This window comes from Saccoglossus kowalevskii, chromosome 5 (genome assembly GCF_978046115.1).
Source record: "Saccoglossus kowalevskii chromosome 5, keSacKowa6.1, whole genome shotgun sequence".
In the NCBI taxonomy this organism is placed as follows: domain Eukaryota; kingdom Metazoa; phylum Hemichordata; class Enteropneusta; family Harrimaniidae; genus Saccoglossus; species Saccoglossus kowalevskii.
This window is the reverse complement of record NC_140645.1, coordinates 43318483-43346215: the sequence shown is the minus strand read 5'-3', so window position 1 is coordinate 43346215 and position 27733 is coordinate 43318483. Positions and strand designations below refer to the sequence as shown.

The following is a 27733-nucleotide window of genomic DNA, read 5'->3' as shown; positions in this document are numbered from 1 at the left end:
TGCACCTGTTATCTATATTTTAAAATCGTTTTTTGAGTAGGTTCCACTATTCACAATTCTATAAAATTTCAACAGTCTATAGCCAAGACTTTTTGGATAATAAAAAGCAAAAAAACAAAATTTCATTCCCAAGTGCTCACGAACCAGCATCTCTACCTTAACCATACATTTGTTTGACAAGTCAAATGTCAAATTTAAAATTACTAACTTATTGGTCAAAGTAAATACATCGCTCAACACTGCACAAGTGCCTTGGGATGGAGTATGTGACCTAACTGACTCTTGTTACACAGGCCCATGCAGCTTAGTCCTTGTTTGGATGGTGTTGGGCTTGTATCAACTGTTCCTTGGATATACTACAAGTCCAATTTCAATCAAACTTTGTCTGATAAATAACCGCAATGAATGGAGCCTAAATTTTAATTAACTAAAAAAGAGGTTTAGAGGATCACATAAATTTATGTCCAAGCTCAGTCTGTAATCAGAAATTCACTTATTCAAAAAACAAGAAATCTAAAACATGAAACAACTTTATTGAAACAATATAAATTCAAAAACTTGAACTCACCAAGGCACAACAAGTTTAAATCTTAAATTACTGATATTAACATTTTAAAAATATACACTGAAACATTCAATCAAATTTAAAACTTTGTCATGAGAATGACTTTGAATTGGTAATAAGTTAATTAAAATACAGATTGAATTATTATTTTTAATTTAATCCAACACAGAAATTGAATTTATTTGATGTCGCACAACAAAGCAACACCTCTGAGACACCAATGATCAGGACTTTGTTGAGTTTTTAACCAGAGTGGTGTAATATAGGTTAAATCAGTACGTCCTGGTTTCTTATAAACTGGACATTGATAAAGACGAGGATCTTTAGGAGCAGTAGAGTTAATAGCAAACACATGTACTACTGTTAACATGGTGAATAATACTTTGGGTGTGGATTCTATCAGTTTACATCCACGCCTATCCCATGCTGCACCATCTAAGTATAAACCATAAACATATACACCCTCCTGCAAGATACAAAGTAACGACGCTATTAGCACCAGTGATTGACAACTTAAAGGCATATGCAGGCTTGATAAAATACCCTAAACAAGATAGATAATTTTACACTGTAAAAGAACCATTAACACAACCATCTAAATCATTGGACATACAAAGCATAACTAAATCATATCAGTATATATAATCACACTTCAGCAGACACAATCGATTACCACTACTGTTGCGGTAATCATAAGTGTCTACTAATGTCAAACTGGGAGGAAATATCATATTATATATTTATTGCATGTTTTTACAGTCAGAACAGATTGGACTGATGGTCTGTTGGATGTGTAACTATAACTGCCATCACACTGAATTAAAATATATCCCCATATGTGACATATACACTTAAATATTCCTATCACATGCAAATGACCTTCCTCCTACACTGTGTGGCAATTATGGTTATTTGCCAGATATTTAAAAAAAATCCAACTGAGTGACTGAATGATAATTCTGAAAAAACATACACTTGCTAAAAATGAATCATGCTTATCATATTGCATTATGATAGTCATATTAAGCGATATAGAAACCCAAAAGTCTGAATCAACATTTTGATATAGCCAAGATATGTCCAATGAAAATAAGTTTCTTAGTATTTTACGTAAAACTACTTCATATGGATTTTTGATCTGTTTTGTAGTGAGACGAGCACATTATGTGTGTGATAAGTGACACATAAAATTATATCATATTTGTTTGAGTTGAAATTGAAAACAAACAACATGAAGACAGTGACACTTGAATATATTGACAACCATGTGGAATATAACTTAGTACACTGTTTGATTTATTGTCAAATTAAGCATAACAGAGCTATACAATTGTACGAGTGCAGCATTTGGGTCTCAATGATACACAGACTTTATTATTTACTGCATATCAGCAAAACAAAATGTCATACCTGTGGTGGTGAAGAGATATCTTCTTTGTATGATCTAATAACTTCATTGTGTAATGTGACAGAATCCAATGCCCAGCCTTTGTGTGCTCTTGTCACTTCCTGACGCATGGCAGTTAGGAAACCTTTGGAGAAAACGTTGATGATGAAGAAAATTGTATATAGTTAAAGCAGTACTTTGTTTACTTGAAGATTACACCACACAATACTTTAGCAACTAATATTCATTTGTATGATGTTGAGAATAATCACCAGTGCATAAATAGGTTCAACAAGGAAGGACAAAGAAAATGGCTTTGATGACAAAATGTATTAGATGTGGTTGGTATTGTAATAGTTTGCACACAAAGGCATCTGGTACTGTCACTTGTCAAAAATATTTAAAAACAAAATATGCATACCTTGAGGATTGAAGAATCCAGTCATCCAGAAAGCATTAGGCCTTGTTTCAAATATCCAACTTGAAAACTGTGTATTACGTTCTATTAATTCTGTAAACCAGAATCCTAGAGTAGAAGACTGCCAAGATATCTTTCTCCATAACGCTGGAATTCTGGCATCATACATATTATCTAAAGCATCCCGCAGATTCTAAAAAAACAACACAAACTATTGGCAGGCTGTCTGGTTACATCACGTGATCGCAACCTGTTTATGTGACCAGACACCCCAATTCCAACTGTTGATGTAACCAGACACCCCAATGCCATCTGTTGATGTAACCAGACACCCAAATGCCACCTGTTGATGTAACCAGACAGGTGAATGCCACCTGTTTATGTAACCAGACACGTGAAAGCCACCTGTTTATGTAACCAGACATCTCAATGCCACCTGTAGATGTAACAAGCCACCTCAATGCCAATGTGAATGCCACCTGTTTATGTAACAAGACATCCCAATGCCACCTGTTGATGTAACCAGACACCCAAATGCCACATGTTAATGTAACCAGACAGGTGAATGCCACCTGTTTATGTAACCAGACACGTGAAAGCCACCTGTTTATGTAACCAGACACCCCAATGCCACCTGTTGATGTAACAAGCCACCTCAATGCCAATGTGAATGCCACCTGTTTATGTAACAAGACATCTCAATGCCACCTGTTGATGTAACCAGACATCTCAATGCCACCTGTTGATATAACCAGACATCTCAATGCCAATGTGAATGCCACCTGTTTATGTAACCAGACATCTCAATGCCACATGTTGATGTAACCAGACACCCCAATGCCACCTGTTGATGTAACCAGACAGATGAATGCCACCTGTTGATGTAACAAGCCACCTCAATGCCACCTATTAATGTAACCAGACATCTCAATGCCACCTGTTGATGTATCCAGACATCTCAATGCCACCTGTTTATGTAACCAGACACCCCAATGCCACCTGTTTATGTAACCAGACATCTCAATGCCACCTGTTGATATAACCAGACATATCAATGCCAATGTGAATGCCACCTGTTTATGTAACCAGACATCTCAATGCCACCTGTTGATATAACCAGACATCTCAATGCCAATGTGAATGCCACCTGTTTATGTAACAAGACATCCCAATGCCACCTGTTTATGTAACCAGACATCTCAATGCCACCTGTTGATATAACCAGACATCTCAATGCCAATGTGAATGCCACCTGTTTATGTAACCAGACATCTCAATGCCACATGATGATGTAACCAGACACCCCAATGCCACCTGTTGATGTAACCAGACAGATGAATGCCACCTGTTGATGTAACAAGCCACCTCAATGCCACCTATTAATGTAACCAGACAGGTGAATGCCACCTGTTTATGTAACCAGACATCTCAATGCCACCTGTTGATATAACCAGACATCTCAATGCCACCTGTTTATGTAACCAGACACCCCAATGCCACCTGTTTATGTAACCAGACATCTCAATGCCACCTGTTGATATAACCAGACATATCAATGCCAATGTGAATGCCACCTGTTTATGTAACCAGACATCTCAATGCCACCTGTTGATATAACCAGACATCTCAATGCCACCTGTTGATATAACCAGACATCTCAATGCCAATGTGAATGCCACCTGTTTATGTAACAAGACATCCCAATGCCACCTGTTTATGTAACCAGACATCTCAATGCCACCTGTTGATATAACCAGACATCTCAATGCCAATGTGAATGCCACCTGTTTATGTAACCAGACATCTCAATGCCACATGTTGATGTAACCAGACACCCCAATGCCACCTGTTGATGTAACCAGACAGATGAATGCCACCTGTTGATGTAACAAGCCACCTCAATGCCACCTATTAATCTAACAGACAGGTGAATGCCACCTGTTTATGTAACCAGACATCTCAATGCCACCTGTTGATGTAACCAGACATCTCAATGCCACCTGTTTATGTAACCAGACACCCCAATGCCACCTGTTGATGTAACCAGACATCTCAATGCCACCTATTGATGTAACCAGAGAGGTGAATGCCACCTGTTGATGTAACCAGACATCTCAATGCCACATGTTTATGTAACCAGACACCCCAATGCCACCTGTTGATGTAACAAAACACCCTAATGCCACCTGTTGATGTAACCAGACAGGTGAATGCCACCTGTTGATGTAACAAGCCACCTCAATGCCAATGTGAATGCCACCTGTTTATGTAACAAGACATTCCAATGCCACCTGTTGATGTAACCAGACAGATGAATGCCACCTGTTGATGTAACCAGACAGATGAATGCCACCTATTAATGTAACCAGACAGGTGAATGCCACCTGTTTATGTAACCAGACATCTCAATGCCACCTGTTGATGTAACCAGACATCTCAATGCCACCTGTTTATGCAACCAGACACCCCAATGCCACCTGTTGATGTAACCAGACATCTCAATGCCACCTGTTTATACAACCAGACACCCCAATGCCACCTGTTTATGTAACCATACATCTCAATGCCACCTGTTGATATAACCAGACATCTCAATGCCAATGTGAATGCCACCTGTTTATGTAACCAGACATCCCAATGCCACCTGTTTATGTAACCAGACATCTCAATGCCACCTGTTGATATAACCAGACATCTCAATGCCACCTGTTGATATAACCAGACATCTCAATGCCAATGTGAATGCCACCTGTTTATGTAACAAGACATCCCAATGCCACCTGTTTATGTAACCAAACATCTCAATGCCACCTGTTGATATAACCAGACATCTCAATGCCAATGTGAATGCCACCTGTTTATGTAACCAGACATCTCAATGCCACATGTTGATGTAACCAGACACCCCAACGCCACCTGTTTATGTAACCAGACACATGAATGCCACCTGTTGATGTAACAAGCCACCTCAATGCCACCTATTAATGTAACCAGACAGGTGAATGCCACCTGTTTATGTAACCAGACATCTCAATGCCACCTGTTGATGTAACCAGACATCTCAATGCCACCTGTTTATGTAACCAGACACCCCAATGCCACCTGTTGATGTAACCAGACATCTCAATGCCACCTGTTTATGTAACCAGACATCTCAATGCCACCTGTTGATGTAACCAGACATCTCAATGCCACCTGTTGATGTAACAAGACACCCTAATGCCACCTATTGATGTAACCAGACAGGTGAATGCCACCTGTTTATGTAACCAGACATCTCAATGCCACCTGTTGATATAACCAGACATCTCAATGCCACCTGTTGATGTAACCAGACATCTCAATGCCACCTGTTGATGTAACCAGACATTTCAATGCCAATGTGACTGCCACCTGTTGATGTAACCAGACATCTCAATGCCACCTGTTTATGTAACCAGACATCTCAATGCCACCTGTTATTGAACTTACCTCACTCATGATAATGGTTCCTTCAATTGCTAATTTCAGATCTGACAGAGTCTGCCGAACAAGTGAAATTACACGCTGCATCCGATCAAGCTCCTGGCGGAGAAAAATATTCATTGAACTCAGGGCTCCCATCTTTTGCAAACGGCCTTTTACCTAAATACAATTAAAAAGTTAAAATCAGTGTTGGAAAGTCATTTGACAGTCATTTATGAGATCAACACATCATTTGATGATGATAGTGTATTACTTGAAAAACCTGCAAAGTATGTCACTTTGTTTTGAATGTGCCAATTCGGACCATATTTTTTTTATATTGGCTTCAAATCATAATTATTTAAGAGGGTCAAATTAAAAAGGTTATGTAATACAGAAACCACAACACCAAGAAGTTTCTTACATAGACTTACCAGGATCCATAGATCCTCAGCGACTTTAAAGCCTGAAACTTAAGTTAAACCACACACACACGCATACTAAATAATGGGCTATGCATTTGATATTTAGCACATCTAATTTAGTGTGACATAACAAGTGTAGTTAAATACAGAAGCAATGCTGCTATATATATTTTGCTCAATGTAATTGTCCCAAACTAAACAAGATATCATGTAAACATACCTCATGGGGCAGATAATCTGGTGGTAGTTTAGCCAACATATCATCTGCTTGTCTGTATACAATAGTTTCCCTAGTTTCACCCCCTCCACCACCACTTTCCTTGGGTTGAATATTGACAATAGTATCCATAATCTCTTTTGCTGTATTACTTTGATAACTGTGAAGGAATTAGTAACATTAATCAAATAAAAGAGGATATGGCTTGGCATAGAAGCTGGTGGTATCATTCATATCTACAATTATATCTATCCGATACTCATTGAAGAACACACAACAGTAAGATGAATTATTATTAAGGTTTCTCGACCAGAAGTGATTTACTTTGTACATTAACGGCTGACAGAATTGACATTACCTTTGTGAAAAATCAGAATGCAAGTACCCAATGCTTGCCTATTATTGAGTAAAAAGTTATGCCTGAATGTGACTCAAGTGAGTCCAAAAGATCTACTTTGGGCCACTAGAATGAGCATAATTACAACTGAGATAAACTTATCATATCTTATGTCAGACACACAGACATGGCTCAAAATACCACAGATAGAGATGAAGATAAAGGATGAACACTTTAATTGAAGATACTTACGTAATATCAGCATTAGTGTGAAGTCCAAATACTTCAGGCGTATCAACCAAAGGCAGACATGCAATAAATTCCATATACTCCCCGACTGTTTTACACTGTGGTATTTTATAACCAGTATAGAAACAGAAACTGTCATGGAACATGTGATCACAAAACCAAACCTTTAATAGAAGAAAATACAACAATATTCAATCACATTTCGCTAAGTTATTTGACTATTTTACTATATTTTACAATATTGTAATATTGTAACATTAGAATCACATAGCTGAGTATAATCAAGCTGCAGTATCACTGGAACCATGTATATCTGTAGTGTATGTGAATTAAGTTATCACATTTAAATTTTACTGAGTTTATGACATCAAATAGAAGAGGAAATTAAAAAAAAAAACTTGTATAGACAAACCTTAGCAAAGGTATTGAGTAATCTTTTGTCATAATCATCAGTAACTCTTCCACCATATTGTACTTCACCTAGCATATAACGTACGGTATTCCAGGATACACCCTTCAAAGTTTGTGTGAAAAGATACAATATGTGACATATGAAGTACAGCTTCCAGCACTAGTCTATCTTGGTGAGATTATACAAATTGTGAAAATATGTGAAAAGAATATATCACACAAGAAAACTCCCTTTATTAAGGTAGAAGCTTACGGATAGTCATAATTTTTGACAAAATTAGTCATGAATCGCATGACAATGTTCATTAGTTTATTATGTACAATCATGAAGCTAATGTACCATGGTACAATTAAATAACATTATTTTGTGTGTTACAGTTAAGCTTTTTGAGAAATATGTCCTAATATTTCTTGAAAATTGCTGTTTTAGAACATTTCCATAGAACACGATGTTAAAAGACAAAAAGTACTCCATCATTAACAATATATGATTTTTTTCAGCCTATGTCACCATGCTAGATTTTGAGATATTGAGATAATGCATATCTCTTCCATAGGAACCTGTGGTAAAAGTGTTATAAGTGTCAAAGTGGTGACTTTCCACTAAAATACAATCATCATTTTCTCGAGGAAAAAAAAAGGCTGGTGACCCCCAACTTTTTTTAGGTCAATATCTCTGTATTGCTTTGGAGTACAGTTTATTGCAAAATGAATAAATTCTGGGTTTTTTGATTTATGAGTAGGCTTTAATGTGTCCATGTATAAGCACATGTACTACAGTCAAACCTTGATTATCCAAACACAGTGGTTTGATTTATGAGTAGGCTTTAATGTGTCCATGTATAAGCACATGTACTACAGTCAAACCTTGATTATCCAAACACAGTGGTTTGATTTATGAGTAGGCTTTAATGTGTCCATGTATAAGCACATGTACTACAGTCAAACCTTGATTATCCAAACACAGTGGTTTGATTTATGAGTAGACTTTAATGTGTCCATGTATAAGCACATGTACTACAGTCAAACCTTGATTATCCAATCACAGTGGTTTGATTTATGAGTAGACTTTAATGTGTCCATGTATAAGCACATGTACTACAGTCAAACCTTGATTATCCAAACACAGTGGTTTGATTTATGAGTAGACTTTAATGTGTCCATGTATAAGCACATGTACTACAGTCAAACCTTGATTATCCAAACACAGTGGTTTGATTTATGAGTAGACTTTAATGTGTCCATGTATAAGCACATGTACTACAGTCAAACCTTGATTATCCAAACACAGTGGTTTGATTTATGAGTAGACTTTAATGTGTCCATGTATAAGCACATGTACTACAGTCAAACCTTGATTATCCAAACACAGTGGTTTGATTTATGAATAGACTTTAATGTGTCCATGTATAAGCACATGTACTACAGTCAAACCTTGATTATCCAAACACAGTGGTTTGATTTATGAGTAGACTTTAATGTGTCCATGTATAAGCACATGTACTACAGTCAAACCTTGATTATCCAAACACAGTGGTTTGATTTATGAGTAGACTTTAATGTGTCCATGTATAAGCACATGTACTACAGTCAAACCTTGATTATCCAAACACAGTGGTTTGATTTATGAGTAGACTTTAATGTGTCCATGTATAAGCACATGTACTACAGTCAAACCTTGATTATCCAAACACAGTGGTTTGATTTATGAGTAGACTTTAATGTGTCCATGTATAAGCAGCACATGTACTACAGTCAAACCTTGATTATCCAAACACAGTGGTTTGATTTATGAGTAGACTTTAATGTGTCCATGTATAAGCACATGTACTACAGTCAAACCTTGATTATCCAAACACAGTGGTTTGATTTATGAGTAGACTTTAATGTGTCCATGTATAAGCACATGTACTACAGTCAAACCTTGATTATCCAAATACAGTGGTTTGATTTATGAGTAGACTTTAATGTGTCCATGTATAAGCACATGTACTACAGTCAAACCTTGATTATCCAAACACAGTGGTTTGATTTATGAGTAGACTTTAATGTATCCATGTATAAGCACATGTACTACAGTCAAACCTTGATTATCCAATCACAGTGGTTTGATTTATGAGTAGACTTTAATGTGTCCATGTATAAGCACATGTACTACAGTCAAACCTTGATTATCCAAACACAGTGGTTTGATTTATGAGTAGACTTTAATGTGTCCATGTATAAGCAGCACATGTACTACAGTCAAACCTTGATTATCCAAACACAGTGGTTTGATTTATGAGTAGGCTTTAATGTGTCCATGTATAAGCACATGTACTACAGTCAAACCTTGATTATCCAAACACAGTGGTTTGATTTATGAGTAGACTTTAATGTGTCCATGTATAAGCACATGTACTACAGTCAAACCTTGATTATCCAAACACAGTGGTTTGATTTATGAGTAGGCTTTAATGTGTCCATGTATAAGCACATGTACTACAGTCAAACCTTGATTATCCAAACACAGTGGTTTGATTTATGAGTAGACTTTAATGTGTCCATGTATAAGCATATGTACTACAGTCAAACCTGGATTATCCAAACACAGTGGGCGGTTACGTATTTGTTCGGTTAATTGATCGTTCGGATAAACGATCCGAACATAAAATTAACATAAAATGAAGGACAATGGATGGTACGTTCATTTCATGTTTGTACATTACACGCAAGCGACTGGGTAGCTAATTTAAATAAATCTATAGTATGCTAATTTTATTATAATGAGGCCAGCCTCGTTTTGGTCACACATCTAGACAAAAAAGATGGCGGCTTGCTATACTAAAGTCTGTAAAACATTGAAAGTTTAATGCTGGATAAAAGGACTACATTTGCTCGAAATACATGAAATTATTCAGAAACACATGATTTTAACTACAATATATCACCGGTCATTGTTGTTTTGACGTTATGTCGAAATAAAGTAAGTGAAATCAAAGATTGATCTTGTCGAATGATCTCGTATGCTAAAATAGTCTTCCCATTGCATGAATGGGAATGTATGGCTTTCACTGATAGGCTGTAAAAACAAGGTTAATCACTTTGAACCCATGTCAAACTCTGTACACGTATTCATGGGTCACCTCAGTACACATAGTGTAAATTTCAACAGCCTCGGACCTTGTTAACGTAAATGACGCATTTGTGAACCTACGAAAACAGACCATCGTTTTCCTCATAAAGTGAAACACAGTGCAATAGTAATAACAAAAGATATTTTCTGCATGATTTACAGTATTTTTTTACAAGGTTTTCACATAGTTTACGATAAAAACTGAAGCCACAAAACCCGGAAATAGTTTTAGTAACTTGTGTAAACAATTACAATAAATCATTACATGTATATTTTTTTCATATGTTTACTTGTTTTATATGTTATATTCCCTTGTTCATAATAGTGTTATTGTTAGTCAGTATCACTATATGTATAATCAGGATCACCATTCTCTGGTATTTCTTCAATATTATCAGATATCTCATATTCACACTCCTCTTCATATTCACTGTGCTCTTCAACTTCAATATCTAGAACTTCTTCATTTATTTGTTGTGTTTCATCAATAATAATATCCAACAAAGTAGACTGTGGCTCACCAGTATTGACACAATTTTGACAACTACATCCAGGTCCACATAGTATGTCTTTCTTTTTGCATTTGCATTGTTTTGTTTTGCAGCATGATTTTTCACATTTGCAGCCCTTAGTAAAGAAAGCAACCCTCTCTTGTATTTTGTTTGTATTTTCTTCACTATCCCATATTGGTTGCAGTACAGTCCCTTCAATTTTATACCCAGAATCAGTATAGGGTGGAAGAGAAATGTCCCTCTTATAACACTGTCCCCAAATATTTGATATGAAACATGTTCTCTGCCAGTGGTATTGTAAAGCTATATCATTGGGCATTAAATCATCCTCACACCTTATCCTAACATGAATTGTATTCCTTATTTTATCTAACCATTTTGTATGCAGCTCGATAATGTTTGAATATTGACTTGATAATGACTTATACAAGTCATATGGGCTGTCATATTCGGGCCTAAACTCAGAGTGGTACTTTTGGTAATATACAGTACCAATTAATCTATAAAACGATAGAAGCCCTGTTGACTGGTTATCATTGTTTGTGTGAGCGAGTGTACCTGGGGCAACTTTACCACCAGAAATAAATTCTGCAAATTGGTAAAAACATTTCAGAAAAGCTGCTTTTCCATGGCCAACAAAAAATGAAATGAAATCACAGCCAGATGTTATAAAGAGTGTTTGTAAACATTTCCCCCTAATTGTATTATCAATTTGGGCTAAATCTGGGTCATTGGACAGAGCTGTATTGAATTTATTCATATCAAAATATTTCCTGTCTCCAGCTTTTGCACTGAGTTGAATGAGAATGGATTTGCTAGTTAACTGTTCATTTATCAGTGGAAGTCCAATATGATAAACATCAGTGTCTGGTGAATATATTAAAATATTGCTCCCCTGACAAACTGATGTATGTAACCATATACGTGTATCACTTTCCTCATGATTTCCACTATATGCATTATGTTCATAAACACCCTGAGAATTAATTGCATATGCTTTCCCCTTTTTTGTCCCATGAAAACCACCAACAAGTAAAAGCTCTTTGTTTGGAGCCAAATAAGGAAATACAAGATCAGGAAATTCTTCTGATATGAGGTTTACAAGAAGGCGTTTATTTTTTCTGTTTCCAAGAAAACTCGTCCAATTCTCTTTAGGAATGGGTGTGTTCAAAGTCAACTCAGTATATGTTTTACATTCAGTTTTATTTTGATCCCTACGAGTGCGTTCAAGATCCTTCGGACTTGGCCTGTCAGAACTGAGGGCATGAGGGTCATCAAATAACAAATGCACATATTGAGTTCCTTTTTCAAAATAAAATAAAATCCACTTTTTCAAAAGAAACCAAAGATAATCTTTTATTATTTTATGGTGTGAACGCAATGGGGCTGATTGAATGAGAAACATTCCTTCAAGAATAACAGTTACAGGAAGCCAATTATGAGGCAGTGAGTCTCTTACTAAATCACAGGTTTCATATCTCTTGCAGTACACCTTTGTTGAATTAGATTTTGTACTTTGATGGTGAAGTGTTCCATCTGCTTCACAAATAGCTCTAGGGAGGGCAATAAATTGGAAGAAACTTGAAATGGCAGAACCACTTTTTATTGAATGCGACATTTGTCGTTTCAGACACTGATCCAGTAATTTTTTATCAGCTGCTGATGTTCTAACCTTTCTTCGTATAGATTTTTTTTCAGAAAAAGTTTTGAGTTTCCTCTGTCTCACAGGAGCATTAACACTTGGTATGTTCAACAACCTAGTATTGATATAATCATACAGACCCCTTTGACCAACTTGATAAAATTGCATCAAGTCTTCATGAACAGAACCAGTTGCTATAGTGTCAGTAAACAGTTTGATTAATCCCCTGTTTTCAGTTACAGGTTTAAATGCAAAACTTTCAATTATTTTAGCAAGGTAAATTTGACAGAGGCCCTCATCATTTTTCCTCACACTGTGATTCTCTTCTCTGTATTTCTCCTTAGACTTGTGACTTTTTGGTACAATTTGTTCTTGTATATTTTTAAGACTTGCAGCTTTGTGGGGTAAATATTTTGCCATATTATCCAGAAATTCTGGTGAAGGCTTGTGAACAGCTGTTTTCACATTTAGATTTATACACTGTTCATGAGCCTCATCTAAAGCCAGTTCCCTCCATGTACAGCCAGATAGACTGACAGTGAAACCTCCTGAACTAAGTTGATCTATTATACTTGATGGGGCTTTTAACATATCAAGCAAGTGCTTTGGTACAAGTCTCAGGTATGTTGGTCTATCATAAGCATGGTACAATGGAGCGAGTTGTTTGAGAGCGCCCATTCGCAGTGACCAATTTGAACTTCTAAATGCTATATACAGACACACATAGGAAAAACAATCCCTATGTACAAAGGCCGACCAGAATTTGTAAGTGTCATCTTTTTTACACCTATTTTCAGTATACTCAAAGAAGTCTTTCATTAAATCACCAAGATATTGTTTGATTTCTGCCAGGAATGTTTGGATTTGATGGAGTTCATCCTCATCACTAGTTTTCAGTTTGTTCATTTTAATTGTTTGTTCAACTACTGTTTTCAAGAGATTGTTCATTTCACTATTTTCAACAGGATTATTAGATCTAGAACTAAGAAACTCAGATATTTGATATCGGTAGAATGCTTCCCACACATTCATGAGAAATCGGTGACAAAGTTTGAATTTGTGGCACAATATAAGAGTTTGAAAAAGACCATCTGCTTTAAAAGTAGTTTTTGCGATTTCCCCAAGACCGCTATCAAGATAAATTTTAAATAATACAGGCTGAGTATTCTTTAAAATATGCCAGTCACCTGGCATGGGTATCATCCAACTGAGTTCATCTGAATATTCATATTTCAATTTGGACAAATATTCAAATGTTTTGCCATCACCTACTACAACTAAATACTGAATTCTTTTACCAATTTGAAAAATGGTATAAAATTTTTCGAGGACATGTTTCACCGATTCTAAATTGTCACATGGTTCATTTAATATACCGAGATATACAACTCTTGATTTTTCAGTTTCTTGAGTTGATGCTCTTGAGAGTTCACACTTTAAATTGGGCAACATAATTTCAGGATTTAATTTGGCTGTTGCATGTTTTTGAAAGCAGTATGTGAAGGCATCAACTTTCATGTTTTCTAGAGCCAGCAATTCAGTCGCTCTTATATCAAAGTCACTTAATGTGATGCCATGAGTATTGGAAACATGAGCTCCAGAAACAGGTAAATGGGGTAAAAAATGTTCATCAAGTGTAGCTTTTAATTTTTGTATATCCCTGGAAGTGGTCTTTTGTTTTTTGGGTTTAGAAGGACCATAAGATTCCATACTTGATGCAGCTTGGAATAACCTATCTCCAAACACCAATTTCATTTCTAAATTTAGTTTATTTGGGTCAACCAATCTTGCATTAGCAAGGTACCATGGGTACAATGGATTTGTGTCACCAACATTTGACAACTCATAGTCACTATCAAGCCATTCTTGACTGATTAACAGATTGTAATACCCATAACTGTTCCTGGTAACATGCATTGGCTCAACATTTTCATATTTTTCTCCAAAGATATTAAGCAATATTTTTTCAGGAGAAAATATTTTAACAGGCATTTTCAACAGAAATGATAAAGAGATCAATTCCATATAATCAGGTTGTGAATCAGTATGCTGAATCTTCTCACATCTATTTATTACATCAAAACATTGTGGAGTTAGAAGAAATTCCAATTCTGATTCTGACAGGCCTTCAAAAAAGTCTACCATCACTTCTTGACTGGCAGTTTCAGAGCAAATATAATGCCTTGTAGCCAATGAGATTGTATTTTCTAATTCTTTTAAAGTGAGATCAACTGGTGAACCAAAATAGTCTCTTTCACACTTCCTCAATGTGGGACAAGAAGCAACTGCTATGCACCTAAAAAGAGAACTGTCATTCGCAACCTTGATATGGCACATTTCACTATCTTTCCTAGGCCTTGTGCTACACGGAATGAATTCACCAGTTTTAAGTGTGACTGGTTTAGGCTCAACAGCTTGGTATGATGTGGCATGGATGCCCCTGTTTTTATATGTAGTAGAAACACCTGCATATGGCTGTCCAATGTCAATGTTATCCAGACTTGCAACTGCAAAACTATCTGCTGAGAAACAATTCACAAAATTTTCTGTAACATTCTTTTTAACTAATTTATTCATGTTTTCTCTAGCAGTAGACTTTGAGCAGGTTATTCCGAAAGCATTCATCATACCAAGCAATTTTGTTGACCCACTGTAAGAATCTATACTGTCTGCTAATAATGTATGAAGTGGATGCAAACACCCATTAGACATGAACAGCAAATGGCAAGCATTATAAAAAACTTGAAGCATTCGTTTGTGCTTGTTGAGAGATGTGTCCTTGTAAAACCCCAAGTACTGCTTACTCCAAGTGAATGAATTTTTAAACATTTCAGATTTTTCAGATTTGTTCTGCGTAATTACAAATAAGAAGTTCCACAATATAGGATCAATTTCCCCAACAGCATCAAAAATGTCAAATGTTGAGGAATCAAATTGTTTGTATTTTTCATCAATTTTAACAGAGAGGTCATGTAATCGGCTATTAAAATCATCGGCCACAGTCAGGTACATTGTATTGAAATCTGGGCATTGGTTCTTGGCTATATCTACTATTTGTTTTTCTAGTCTACTGCAAGTATCACTAAGTTTATCCTGGGTAGATTTTGTGGTATAATAAAACGTGTGCAACATATTTTTCAGATCGGCACCTTGCCTTAAAAGGAGTGTACCGTATTTGGGGACAATTCTACCATTTTGTTTCACTGTGGAGAATTGTATATGAAAATCAAATAATTGAGCCAACTCAAGTTTGAGAAATGTATTTGATTTACCAGTGAAATAATCAAGTGTATTCTGAATTGACATAGATGAATGTGACAATGTATCTTCGACTACCTCACAAAAATATTTCTTAGCTTCATGTAAAAGTACTGGTTCCTTTATCATGAGCTTTTCGCCAACAAACATTGCCATTTTACAGAGAGAAAAATCCAGTAACTCAGTGTCACCCTTTATCGTGGAATGACAACATTTTTGTTTTATTTCATCAAGAATTTTAGAAAGATCCTCGTCCTTAGACACATTAACTTTTTTTTTTGTCTTTTCTATAATACGGTATAGTTGTGCATAGCACCGAGAACATAAGGGACTGTTCTCAGTGAGGTCAACATTGATATATTCACCTTCACTTTCAAAGAACTGTTTTAACACTGGTAGATTAGGAGGATGTTTTATTTTTGATGTTATGCGTCGCATACATTCAGGCATGATGCATTTTAGTTGATTTCTGAAAATCCATTTTTGATAATGTTGTTCACAGAGACCAATTTTATTTGCAATTGTGGATACCAAGTGTGTGGCATGCAAATTAAAGAGTGACAAAAATTCATTCTTGTCCTCAACTTCAGTGTAGTGTGCAGTCGCAGCCTGACAAATAAAACACTGAAACAAAGATTTTTCGTTTGCAGGCAGTGGTCTGTTGTCATCACCAGATTTAAACATTCGTTCCAAATAAAGCCTACAGGAATTACAGAAACAACCATCTCTAGACAAGTGCTTAACACCTTCCAACCAATCAATGTACGCCTGTGGTTTGTTAATAAAATGATACCATCTATTTGCAGTTAAACAGTTACATTTACTACAAGGACCACATTTCTGTTTATCAGGGTGTGCAACATTTTTACCACTTTGTTTACCACCACCTAAACCACTTAAATGTACCTGAATCACACAGCCTTTCAACTTTTTTACAGGTATATTACCATAGAGTGGTTTTCCGCCAAGAGTCATTAATTTGAAATCTTTCACACCAATTTCAGTTTCTACACACTCCTTTAGTTTTACTAGATTTGGGACTGCAAATTTAACCAATTTTCCATGTATATTAACTTCCAAATTCACCAATTTGCTAGTTTGTTTCGACTTAGACACTAATTTGTTCAATCGACATGCTATATCACCTAAAACAAGATTAACCTGACTGGAGGTTTTACATTTTTTAAGAAGCAAATTTTTTTTCTTGAAGATGATCTTTAAGATAATTTTTTTTCTTTTGCTTTCCTTTGACATTTTCATGAAACTAGATATTTTCTCATTTAGATTGACAGCATGAAAATTACTCCATGGACTGAAAACAAACTTGCTATTTACAATCCTTTCTCTAATTTTTAAGAATTTTAATCTTGTCATAACCATTTTAATAAACAGCTGAATATGATTTTTCTGTGAGCAATTTACAATAGAATTTGCTGCCATTAACCTTGAGGACATGATTGTATTTATCCTCTGTACACCAACTGATGTACTGATTTTATGAGACTCTATACATCTGCAAATGGAATCAATTACATGGAGACAATGTTTTGTGGATTTAGGCATAGCCATATTATGACTAATCCTATGTCTCCACAGGACCAAGCTCCTTTCAAACATTATGACAAACCAGAAAGAATGTCCACCTGTAAAATTACTTTATTTTTGACCAAGACCAATTTATACCTCAAATAAAGAATGAGGAATAGAAAAACCAGGCAAATTCTGTCAAACAACAAAAAGACAGCCCGTATAAACACATGGGATAACCTTCAGGCTTCAAAGGAATCGTCTTGCCATTAATTTCAGTACATCTAAAAAAAGAAAGAAAAAAAAGTCAATTAATTATTAAACATGGCATTCTATTTAGACTGTCAATTTTCAGCTAGTATCCTGCATGTTTGATAAAACAAGCAGCCTATCGGCTGAGATAGCTCCGCTGTTAGCAATGCACATTTCAATTAAAGAACTGAAGACATCATTAGAAAATGAACAATATGAATAGTATCAAAGCAATCGGACTTACAGTTTTTAACAAGAAGTCGAAAATATCACTTTTTACCAAAAATTACAAAAATATTCACCAAAATAAATTAATTAGAGAATTGAAGACATCATCACAAAACGAACAAATCTAAGAGAGGTCCACATGTAGTACCTATATATGTAATATCAAAGCAATCGGACTTACAGTTTTCAACAAGAAGTCGAAAATATCACTTTTTACCAAAAATGACAAAAATATTCACCAAAATTAGAGAATTGAAGATATCATCACAAAATGAACAAATCTGAGAGAGGTCCACATGTAGTACCTATATATGTAATATCAAAGCAATCGGACTTGCGGTTTTTAACAAGAAGTCAAAAATATCACTTTTTACCAAAAATGACAAAAATATTCACCAAAATTAGAGAATTGAAGATATCATTACAAAATGAACAAATCTGAGAGAGGTCCACATGTAGTACCTATATATGTAATATCAAAGCATTTGCACTTGCGGTTTTTTACAAGAAGTCGAAAATATCAGTTTTTACCAAAAATGACAAAAATATTCACCAAAATTAGAGAATTAAAGATATCAACATGAAATGAACAAACCTAAGAGAGGTCTACCCAAGGTACATATACACCAAGTATCAAAGCATTTAGGCTTGTAGTTTTCAAGAAGAAGTCGAAAAAGTAAAACATTGACACGGACGACGGACGACGACGACGGACAATCACTCATATGATAAGCTCCGCTCGACAAAGTCGACAGCGGAGCTAAAAACAGCAATATTTACGACTCTGATCTACGTACTGGTAATGCAGTATTGAGAGCCGCCATATTGGGTCACAAGGTTATGCAGTTTCACTGAGCACATTTCACTTTGCGATTTCAACATTTAATACGGGCTGTTCCCAAATAAAATTGTAATAAAAATTACAATTATGATCTTAACTATATAAATGTTGAACGTTGGGGTTTCAAAAATCATGTTAACTCAAATGACGCATTATTTTAAAACGTCGGTTTAGTGCCGTTACGGAAACGCATTTTCATTTGTTATTCGGAATTTCACCACAAAACACCACATATTTCTATTTAGAGATGTAGTTAAAACTTGAAAGACGAACAGGATGTAAAAAATTGACAATCTTACTCACCATTCAGGAGAAATCGTGTTTTTTCTTCCCCACTGAAAACGCGCTAACCGCCATCTGAAGAAAAATGGCCGCGATCGCACTTTGAAATAAACTCCTCATTATGCATGCAAATTAGCTACCCAGCGTCATGCGTGATTACATTTAATTAATAAACGTGTATTACAATTCTACATTGTAAATGTTAATAAAAAATCGTTGTTATCAAACATTTTTGTTAATTATTACGTTAGTAAAATAAATAAATAAATAAATAAATAAATAAATAAATAAATAAATAAATAAATAAATAAATAAATAAATAAATAATGCGTGTCCACATGGAAAAGTGAGAGTCAACTTTTGTCAAGATTGTTTCAGTTTCATTCCGTGCAAAATGTTCGTAAATGTTACCCAAAGAAATGATCCAGGTGCTGTTGTTTCACTTTCTGTTGTTTTTTTGATTTTGCAAACAAAAGCATTTGTCGTAACTGCATAAGTTTCACTGCATCGATGACCTCTTGACCTTCATACCAGTCAATGAAAAGTTGCATTCCGTCGATTGCGTCAGTCACTGGAACTGCTGGTGTTGGTGCGTTGGGCGGCATATTTTCTTTTTCGCTGTTGTCACTTACAATGTCGTCTTTTTGATTTTCGGCTACAATCTTTATAATCTCGTCCTCAGTGAAAGTCTCTGACCCAATATCGTTGTCACAGTTGATTCATGCATCAAGTTCGTTCTCGACAATGACTCCTAATGCTAAATCAACACAGGCCTTGTTGATTTTAGCGGTTATCTCCTCACTTTCGTTGGTACTCACGCATTGCTCATTACCATGGTCGCCGACATGAAGTCCATTGTACCAACACCCCGCCACGGTTGATGGTTTGATCTGATTCCATGAATCGGCGATCATAAACAATGCGTTCTTAACCGTAAATGTTTTAACGATTTCTTTCAAATTCTTGTCTTCATTGTCTTCATTGATGACGGCATGTAGCATGTTTCGACGGTATCATTTTTTCATAATTGCCATGATTTCTTGATCTAGCGGTTATAGCTTTGAAGTTGTATTTGGCGGTAAAAAAGAACACTTGATGTTACCATTTGGTGATTCTAATTGGCTGCCCTTCAAACTGTGTGAACCGGCGTTGTCAACTAGCAGTAGTGCGCGCTGTGGGAGTCCCATCCTGGCTAAGTGTGATCCCACCGCCGGTACAAATTCGTTCAGAAACCATGATGAAAATAAATCATAAGTCATCCAAGCCTTATTTTGTGATTTATATTGCACTGGAAATGAATTCTTGTCAGAGTTTTTTAAAACAGCGTGGATTAGCATAACGCCTGATGCAAACAAGTGGCAATTTGTGAGTCCCGGTAGCATTGACGCATGGAAAAATTGTGACCTTTTGAACTTTGTTTGTTTTTCTTCGTGTGCTGCTAATGTTTTGTCTGGCAAAGCACGCCAAAACAAACAACTCTCATCGGCGTTGTACAATTGTTCGAGTTCATAATTTCCTTCTTGTATTATGACCTGCAGTTTCTGACGATATTCTTTGACAACACAGTAATCTACGGACATCGTTTCACCCTGGACACTAAGTTGTCTAATGCCATGCCGATCTTTGTATCGTTGCAACCACTCACTTGATACAGTGTGATCTGATGGGCGTAGCGTTGCATCTGCATGGATTCGCTTGTGCAAACTTGCAGCCTCTTCTTGTAGCATAGGACCAGAGATCGGAATTCCCTTCTCACGCTGTTATGAAAACCACAAAAACACAGCTTGATCGAGTTGTTCATCTCTTGCTAGTTTCATAGACATTCTTTTTATCGATCATTGGCCGAAACAGTTGCTCGTTCGATGTTGTATTCTTGTGCCAGTTTTGCTGATTTCGCTCCTTTATCAAGTCGTTGTAGAATCTCCTTCTTCTGCTCGATGGTTAGTGGTGTACGTTTTCTCTTCATAGATGACATGGTAAAATAGCGTAGGTATAAGCGTAGATCGTACTCGTGACAAAGTCGTTGAGTGAATGATAATATTCCAGAAAATGTTCTTGTTTTAAATCATTGTGTACGTCAATCATTTTTACCTGTGAATTATTTTATTCACGCTGAGCAAAGGAACCGACTGTGATCAAATGACTGTCCGACAGTTCTGAAAACCACAGTAAAAATACAACCTTAGTAAAACAAGTCATTGTCAATGACACGTCCCCGTTCCGTTCATATATGAGTGACATATACATTCAAAGCAGATCATGACCGAAATGCACCTGTATATGTACAACACATTGTACTAAATCTGAACAAAATCCATCCATGCATGACTGAGATCCGGGTCCGGAATTGTGAAAATATGTGATTTTGATGCATTTTCGGCCTTAAAATGGCCATCATTCAGCTATTGTTAAGCGGATCATGAAACAAATACACATATCTATTTGTGACATGATGTACCATGTGTGTGTGAAGTTTGAACTTGATCAATCCAGACATGTCTCGGATACGGATCCAGAACTGAATTCTTTAAAACAAAATGGCCGCCAGTCGGCCATTTCGAACTTGATCCGGAAAAAAAAAAAAATGACGTGCATCAAGGTCCTATTATGTTTAATGTATGTACCAAATTTGAACAAAATCCGTCCATGCATAACTGAGATCCAGGTCAGGAATGGTGAAAATGTGCGATTTCAATGCATTTTCAGCCTTAAAGCGGCCGCCATTTGGCTATCGTTAATGAGATCATGAAACAAATGCACATACATATTTGTGACATGATGTACCTTGTGTGTGTGAAGTTTGAACTCGATCAATCCAGGCATGTCTCAGATACGGATCCAGAACTGAATTCTTTAAAACAAAATGGCCGCCAGTCGGCCACTTCAAACCCGATCAAAAAAAAAAAAAAATTACGTGCATCAAGGTCCTATTATGTTTAATGTATGTACCAAATTTAAACAAAATCCGTCCATGCATAACTGAGATCCGGGTCCGGAATGGTGAAAAAATGCGATTTTGATGCATTTTCGGCCTTAAAATGGCCGCTATTCGGCTATCGTTAATCGGATCATGAAAAAAATGCATGTGCATATGTCCCATATAATGTGTGATGTATGAGTGAAGTTTGAACTTAATCGGTCCATGCATGTTCGAGATACAGGTGATCACGGACACACGGATGCACGGACGCACACAGGGCAAAACACAAGTCCCCGTTTTCGGACTACGTCCGAACGGGGACTAAAAAAGTATGAGTCCTATCAGTATTCAGTTTGGACAGGTTTACAATCTAGTTTTTTATAATAGGCATATTTTACAGCTGCATAGAGAAATAACAAATACAAAATGTATCTCAGTAAATAATAGTTACCTTCTTGGGATCAATGTCATCAAGATGGTTTTGAATAAACTGAATACTGGCTGTTAAATCAGCTTGGTTAAATTCATACGGAATATTCCAACCCAATGGACCAAACATACGTCTTTCCTAAAGAGAACACAGAAACAGTGCAAATATTAATCAAATGAAGCTTGAAAACAGCTCTGAAGATATAGAAAAGCAACATTAAAAATTAGAATTGAGAGGGCACCTAAGTCTGTATTTAACAAGCAGCCTGTCGGCTGAGATAGCTCCGCTGTTAGCATTGCACATTGCAATTAAAGAACTGAAGATATCATTAGAAAATGAACAATATGTTTAGTATCAATGCAACAGGACTTGCTGTTTTCAACAAGAACTCAAAAATATCACTTTTCACCAAAAATAATCATCAAATTAGATAATTGAATATATCACCACGAAATTAACAAATCTGAAAGAGGTCCACATGTAGTACTTATATATGTAATATAAAAGCAATCAGAGAAAATGACAAAAATAATCACCAAAATTAGAGAATTGAAGATATCATAATGAAATGAACAAATCTAAGAGAGGTCCACCCAAGTTACATATACACCAAGTATCAAAGCATTCAAGCTTGTAGTTTTCAAGAAGAAGTCGAAAAAGTAAAACATTGACACGGACGACGACAGACAATCACTCATAATGATAAGCTGCACTCGACAAAGTCGACAGCAGAGCTAAAAATAAATTGTCTTAGCATGTACAACAAGCAGCCTGACGGCTGAGATAGCTCCGCTGTTAGCAATGCACATTTCAATTAAAGAACAGAAGATATCATTAGAAAATGAACAATATGTATAGTATCAAAGCAACGGGACTTGCTGTTTTCAACAAGAATTAAAAAGTCGACAGCGGAGCTAAAAATTATACTATTCAGGTATAATGTATTTGCCCAATTAGAAGTGCATTCCCAATAACAGCACATGTAGACCAGCAGATGTATTTATTATATAGTGGATTATTACAATATTACTTATTACAGGGTTCTCTCCATTATAGAGCATTATAGAGTAGGGATATAAACAACAAAACTAAAGTATCATACGGCCAGACTTTTTTTATTCCTTGTTTCCATTTTTTTGAGGAGAGAGAAAAAAATTTTTTTCCATTAGATTTGTGTGATTCTCAAAGAATTGTAAGTGAGATCATTGATGGGAGAGAAGAAATGAAATGAAATTTTATTTCATGTATAACCTTGTTTCTGATCTGCGCGAGACTTCGGTCCTTTGATCATGATACTCCCACAAAAATGAAACTTGGATTTGTTATGCGGCGGGCATTAAAAAAATGAAGATAAATATAGCTGCAAGCAGCGATTACCGGCTTTCGATGTCATGCCTGAGTTAGCGCTGAATTGCATTTATGCAACATAGTTATGACATTACACTTCTGTAATATCTAGGGTAGTGGGGACATGTACTGTGATCTGTTTACTATATACTGTAGGCAAATTGATCACAATGTGTGTTGATCTAGTCACAGCATGGTGAACTGATTACACTATATGAATTATATGACCATATATGGTCATTGAACATGTTAGCAATTTATCTTGTTCAATGCTGTCAATATAGCATTGGTTCCATGTTTGTACTTGCAATAGTGCCTGAGATATTAGTAAAATGCACATTTAATGAGCTATATGACCATATATGGTCATTGAAAAATTTAGCCATTTTTCTTGTACAATGCCTTCAATATGGCATTATTTTCATATCTCTAACTTCATTAGTGATCGAGATATTATAGATATGCATATTTAATGAGTTCTATGACCATATATGGTCATTGAACATTTTAGCCCTTTCTTATTTCCGATGCCTTCAATATAGCATTGGTTCCATGTTTGTACTCGCAATAGTGCCTAAGATATTAGGGATATGCATATTTAATGAGTTCCATGACCATATATGGTCATTGAACATTTTAGCCCTTTCTTATTTCCGATGCCTTCAATATAGCATTGGTTCCATGTTTGTACTCGCAATAGTGCCTAAGATATTAGGGATATGCATATTTAATGAGTTCTATGACCATATATGGTCATTGAACATTTTAGCCCTTTCTTATTTCCGTTGCCTTCAATATAGCATTGGTTCCGAATTTGTACTCGCAATAGTGCCTAAGATATTAGGGATATGCATATTTAATGAGTTCTATGACCATATATGGTCATTGAACGTTTTAGCTATTTCTCTTGTCCAATGCTCCTAATATAGCATTGGTTATATATTTATACTTGCAATAGTGCCTAAGATATTAGGGATATGCATATTTAATGAGTTCTATGACCATATATGGTCATTGAACATTTTAGCCCTTTCTTATTTCCGTTGCCTTCAATATAGCATTGGTTCCGAATTTGTACTCGCAATAGTGCCTAAGATATTAGGGATATGCATATTTAATTAGTTATATGACCATATATGGTCATTGAACGTTTTAGCTATTTCTCTTGTCCAATGCTCCTAATATAGCATTGGTTATATATTTATACTTGCAATAGTGCCTAAGATATTAGGGATATGCATATTTAATGAGTTCTATGACCATATATGGTCATTGAACATATAAGCCTTTTTTTCTTGTCCAATGCCTTCAATATAGCATTGGTTCCGAATTTGTACTTGCAATAGTGCCTAAGATATTAGGGATATGCATATTTAATTAGTTATATGACCATATATGGTCATTGAACGTTTTAGCTATTTCTCTTGTCCAATGCTCCTAATATAGCATTGGTTATATATTTATACTTGCAATAGTGCCTAAGATATTAGGGATATGCATATTTAATGAGTTCCATGACCATATATGGTCATTGAACATATAAGCCTTTTTTTCTTGTCCAATGTCTTCAATATAGCATTGGTTCCGAATTTGTACTTGCAATAGTGCCTAAGATATTAGGGATATGCATATTTAATGAGTTTTATGATCATATATGGTCATTGAAGATTTTAGCTATTTCTCTTGTCCAATGTCTTCAATATAGCATTGATTCCATGTTTGTACTTGCAATAGTGTTTGAGAATTTAGAGACATGCATATTTAATGAGTTCTATGACCATATATGGTCAATGAATATTTTGGTCAATTCTCTTGTCCATTGCCTTCAATATAACGTGAGTTCCATGTTTGTACATGGAATAGTACTTGAGATATTAGAGACATGCATATTTAATGAGGTCACATGACCATATATGGTCATCTAATACGTTAGTCACATCTCTTATCCCATAGCATCAATATTGCACTGGTTGCATGTACCTATCTGTAATAGCATTTATTTAATCGTTTTCACTAAACATTGGACAATCAGATTGTGGTAAATGTTGATACATCAGAGCAAGTACCTAATAAAATTGCCACTGATTTTATCACTACTAATCAAAACATTATAACTGTAGCATAAACATTTTTGATACAATGTATACCTGTCTGAGTCCAAGGCGCCATTTTCTCTTTTATTGTTTACGCAAGACATTTCGTTTTTTAGCGTGAACAGTGTGAATTCTGACCAGCATTGCTAATTTACAATGCTCTTTGGACAATGGCTGAATATCTTTTCAAGCTACATTTTACTTATTACACGGAGGACAGAATTGTTCCCATCTATGTTAAAGAAGACGAGTTTATGTGCATGTCATATCAAAATTTTGTTGACTGTCTATGCGAACAGATTGCTTTTTTAGGGCGAATGCAGGCTATTCGTCTGCAAATCATCAAGGAAATACAAGTGAATATATATTGTTTTAATACTGGTACAAGTTGCCTTCCATTTCAGTTCGTATTGACCTATTTTTGGCGGAAAGCAAATCACACTTTTTCTATCAAAAATTTGACATGCCCCGGGCGTGATGTGACCAATGGCGTCTGCTGTAGCAAACTCAGTAAATCTATAGGAAAATTCCTGGTTTCCCCCCAAATACGATTTTATAGACTGAAAACATTGTTCACAGATTATACTGGGGACTGTATGGTGGTTGAAAAATTAGGTGCACTCCTTGCTGTTGTAATAAATGTACCAAATTAGGTTCGACAATCCTGGCGTGATGAAAACCACAATTATCCATGATTACACAATATCCCGGTGCCAAACAACGATTTCCAACAAGGTCTTCTACATTGACTGCTTCAAAAAAAAGTTCATCATTTCTATAGCATTGGAAGGTCCAACAATGATATCAGATTGTTCGACACCAAATATACTTGTAAGCAGGTTTATTGTGTAATTAATATTAGACGCAAACCGCTGTATTTCTGTCGCCGGTGTACCAATTTCTGTATGCCCGTAACGCCGGTTTCCAGTAGACTAAATACGAATGACAGACGCCTCGTCAAACCAGTGCAGCTGTTCTGGTCTAAAATCAGAAATGTTATCGATAAAATCAAGCATTCGTTGTTCGTTAATGTCAGTCGTTAACTTTGCAGCAATTACAAGGTCGTAGGAAGCAAAAAATACTAGTACTTGGTCCGGCCATCCATCGAAGGCCATAGGTCCGAGGCGTATGTTGACGTGGGCCTATGGACCACGTTTGCTAGGGGGCGTGCAGAAGTGGTCCGGCCATAGCCGGTATGGCCAGTACGGTTCCTACGGCCTTGAATTATAGGTTTTAACTTTTTCCTCGTCATGTTTAGGTGGTGAATGAGTAAACCGTGGATGAACTGGGGACATCGTGGCACACATTATCTTGGCGTAACTTTGACCGAATTTCACGCGGATAAATACTAGGCTGTCGCCGTTTATAAAATTCAATATGCTGTAAAATATTGCCAGTCAAGCATGTTCTGTTACCATATTTTCGTCCGTGCTTCCCAGCTGAAACATCACCGCTAGTAATAAGTTTAGTGTATATATTATTCACAGTACTTTTTGACACCCTAGTTTGTTGTGCAAATTGACTACACGACAGCCAATTTAAGTAAAGTTCAACAATTTTCTGTAGTACACTAAATTGTGTGTCGAATTATGAGACTGCATTTTGTCAACAAATTACATGTACTCCCGACTTTCCCGCGTTATATGCTCTGGGTGTCTGGACACACTACTGGGACACACACAAACGTAACATTTTATGTAAATGAGTTGAGTACAGACAGTTATACATTGTATGAAACATGTTTAGGCTACAGTTATGATGTTTTGATTAGTAGTGATAAAATCAGTGGCAATTTCATTAGGTACTTGCTCTGATGTATCAACATTTACCACA

At 35.9% G+C, this 27733-nt stretch overlaps 1 protein-coding gene and 1 long non-coding RNA gene across 2 annotated transcripts in view; both read right to left on the bottom strand.

The window, feature by feature from the left end:
* Nucleotides 1–505: 505 nt before the first annotated feature.
* LOC100378746 (dynein axonemal heavy chain 8-like) overlaps nt 506–27733 on the bottom strand; it is a 187351-nt gene continuing 160123 nt past the window's right edge. Inside the window, exons 82-89 of the mRNA XM_085499020.1 lie at nt 22482–22598; nt 7455–7556; nt 7046–7206; nt 6460–6616; nt 5842–5994; nt 2374–2563; nt 1976–2097; nt 506–1031 (exon numbers count right to left, since the gene is read on the bottom strand). Coding sequence (XP_085355146.1) covers nt 744–1031; nt 1976–2097; nt 2374–2563; nt 5842–5994; nt 6460–6616; nt 7046–7206; nt 7455–7556; nt 22482–22598 — 1290 coding nt within the window. The 3' untranslated portion in view covers nt 506–743. The remainder of the gene's footprint in view (nt 1032–1975; nt 2098–2373; nt 2564–5841; nt 5995–6459; nt 6617–7045; nt 7207–7454; nt 7557–22481; nt 22599–27733) is intronic.
* LOC146746157 (uncharacterized) lies at nt 17619–19226 on the bottom strand. Its single transcript, XR_014929595.1, has 2 exons — nt 19132–19226; nt 17619–17791 (listed from the first exon to the last, which is right to left on the bottom strand). It is a non-coding gene; the product is annotated as an uncharacterized LOC146746157 (long non-coding RNA).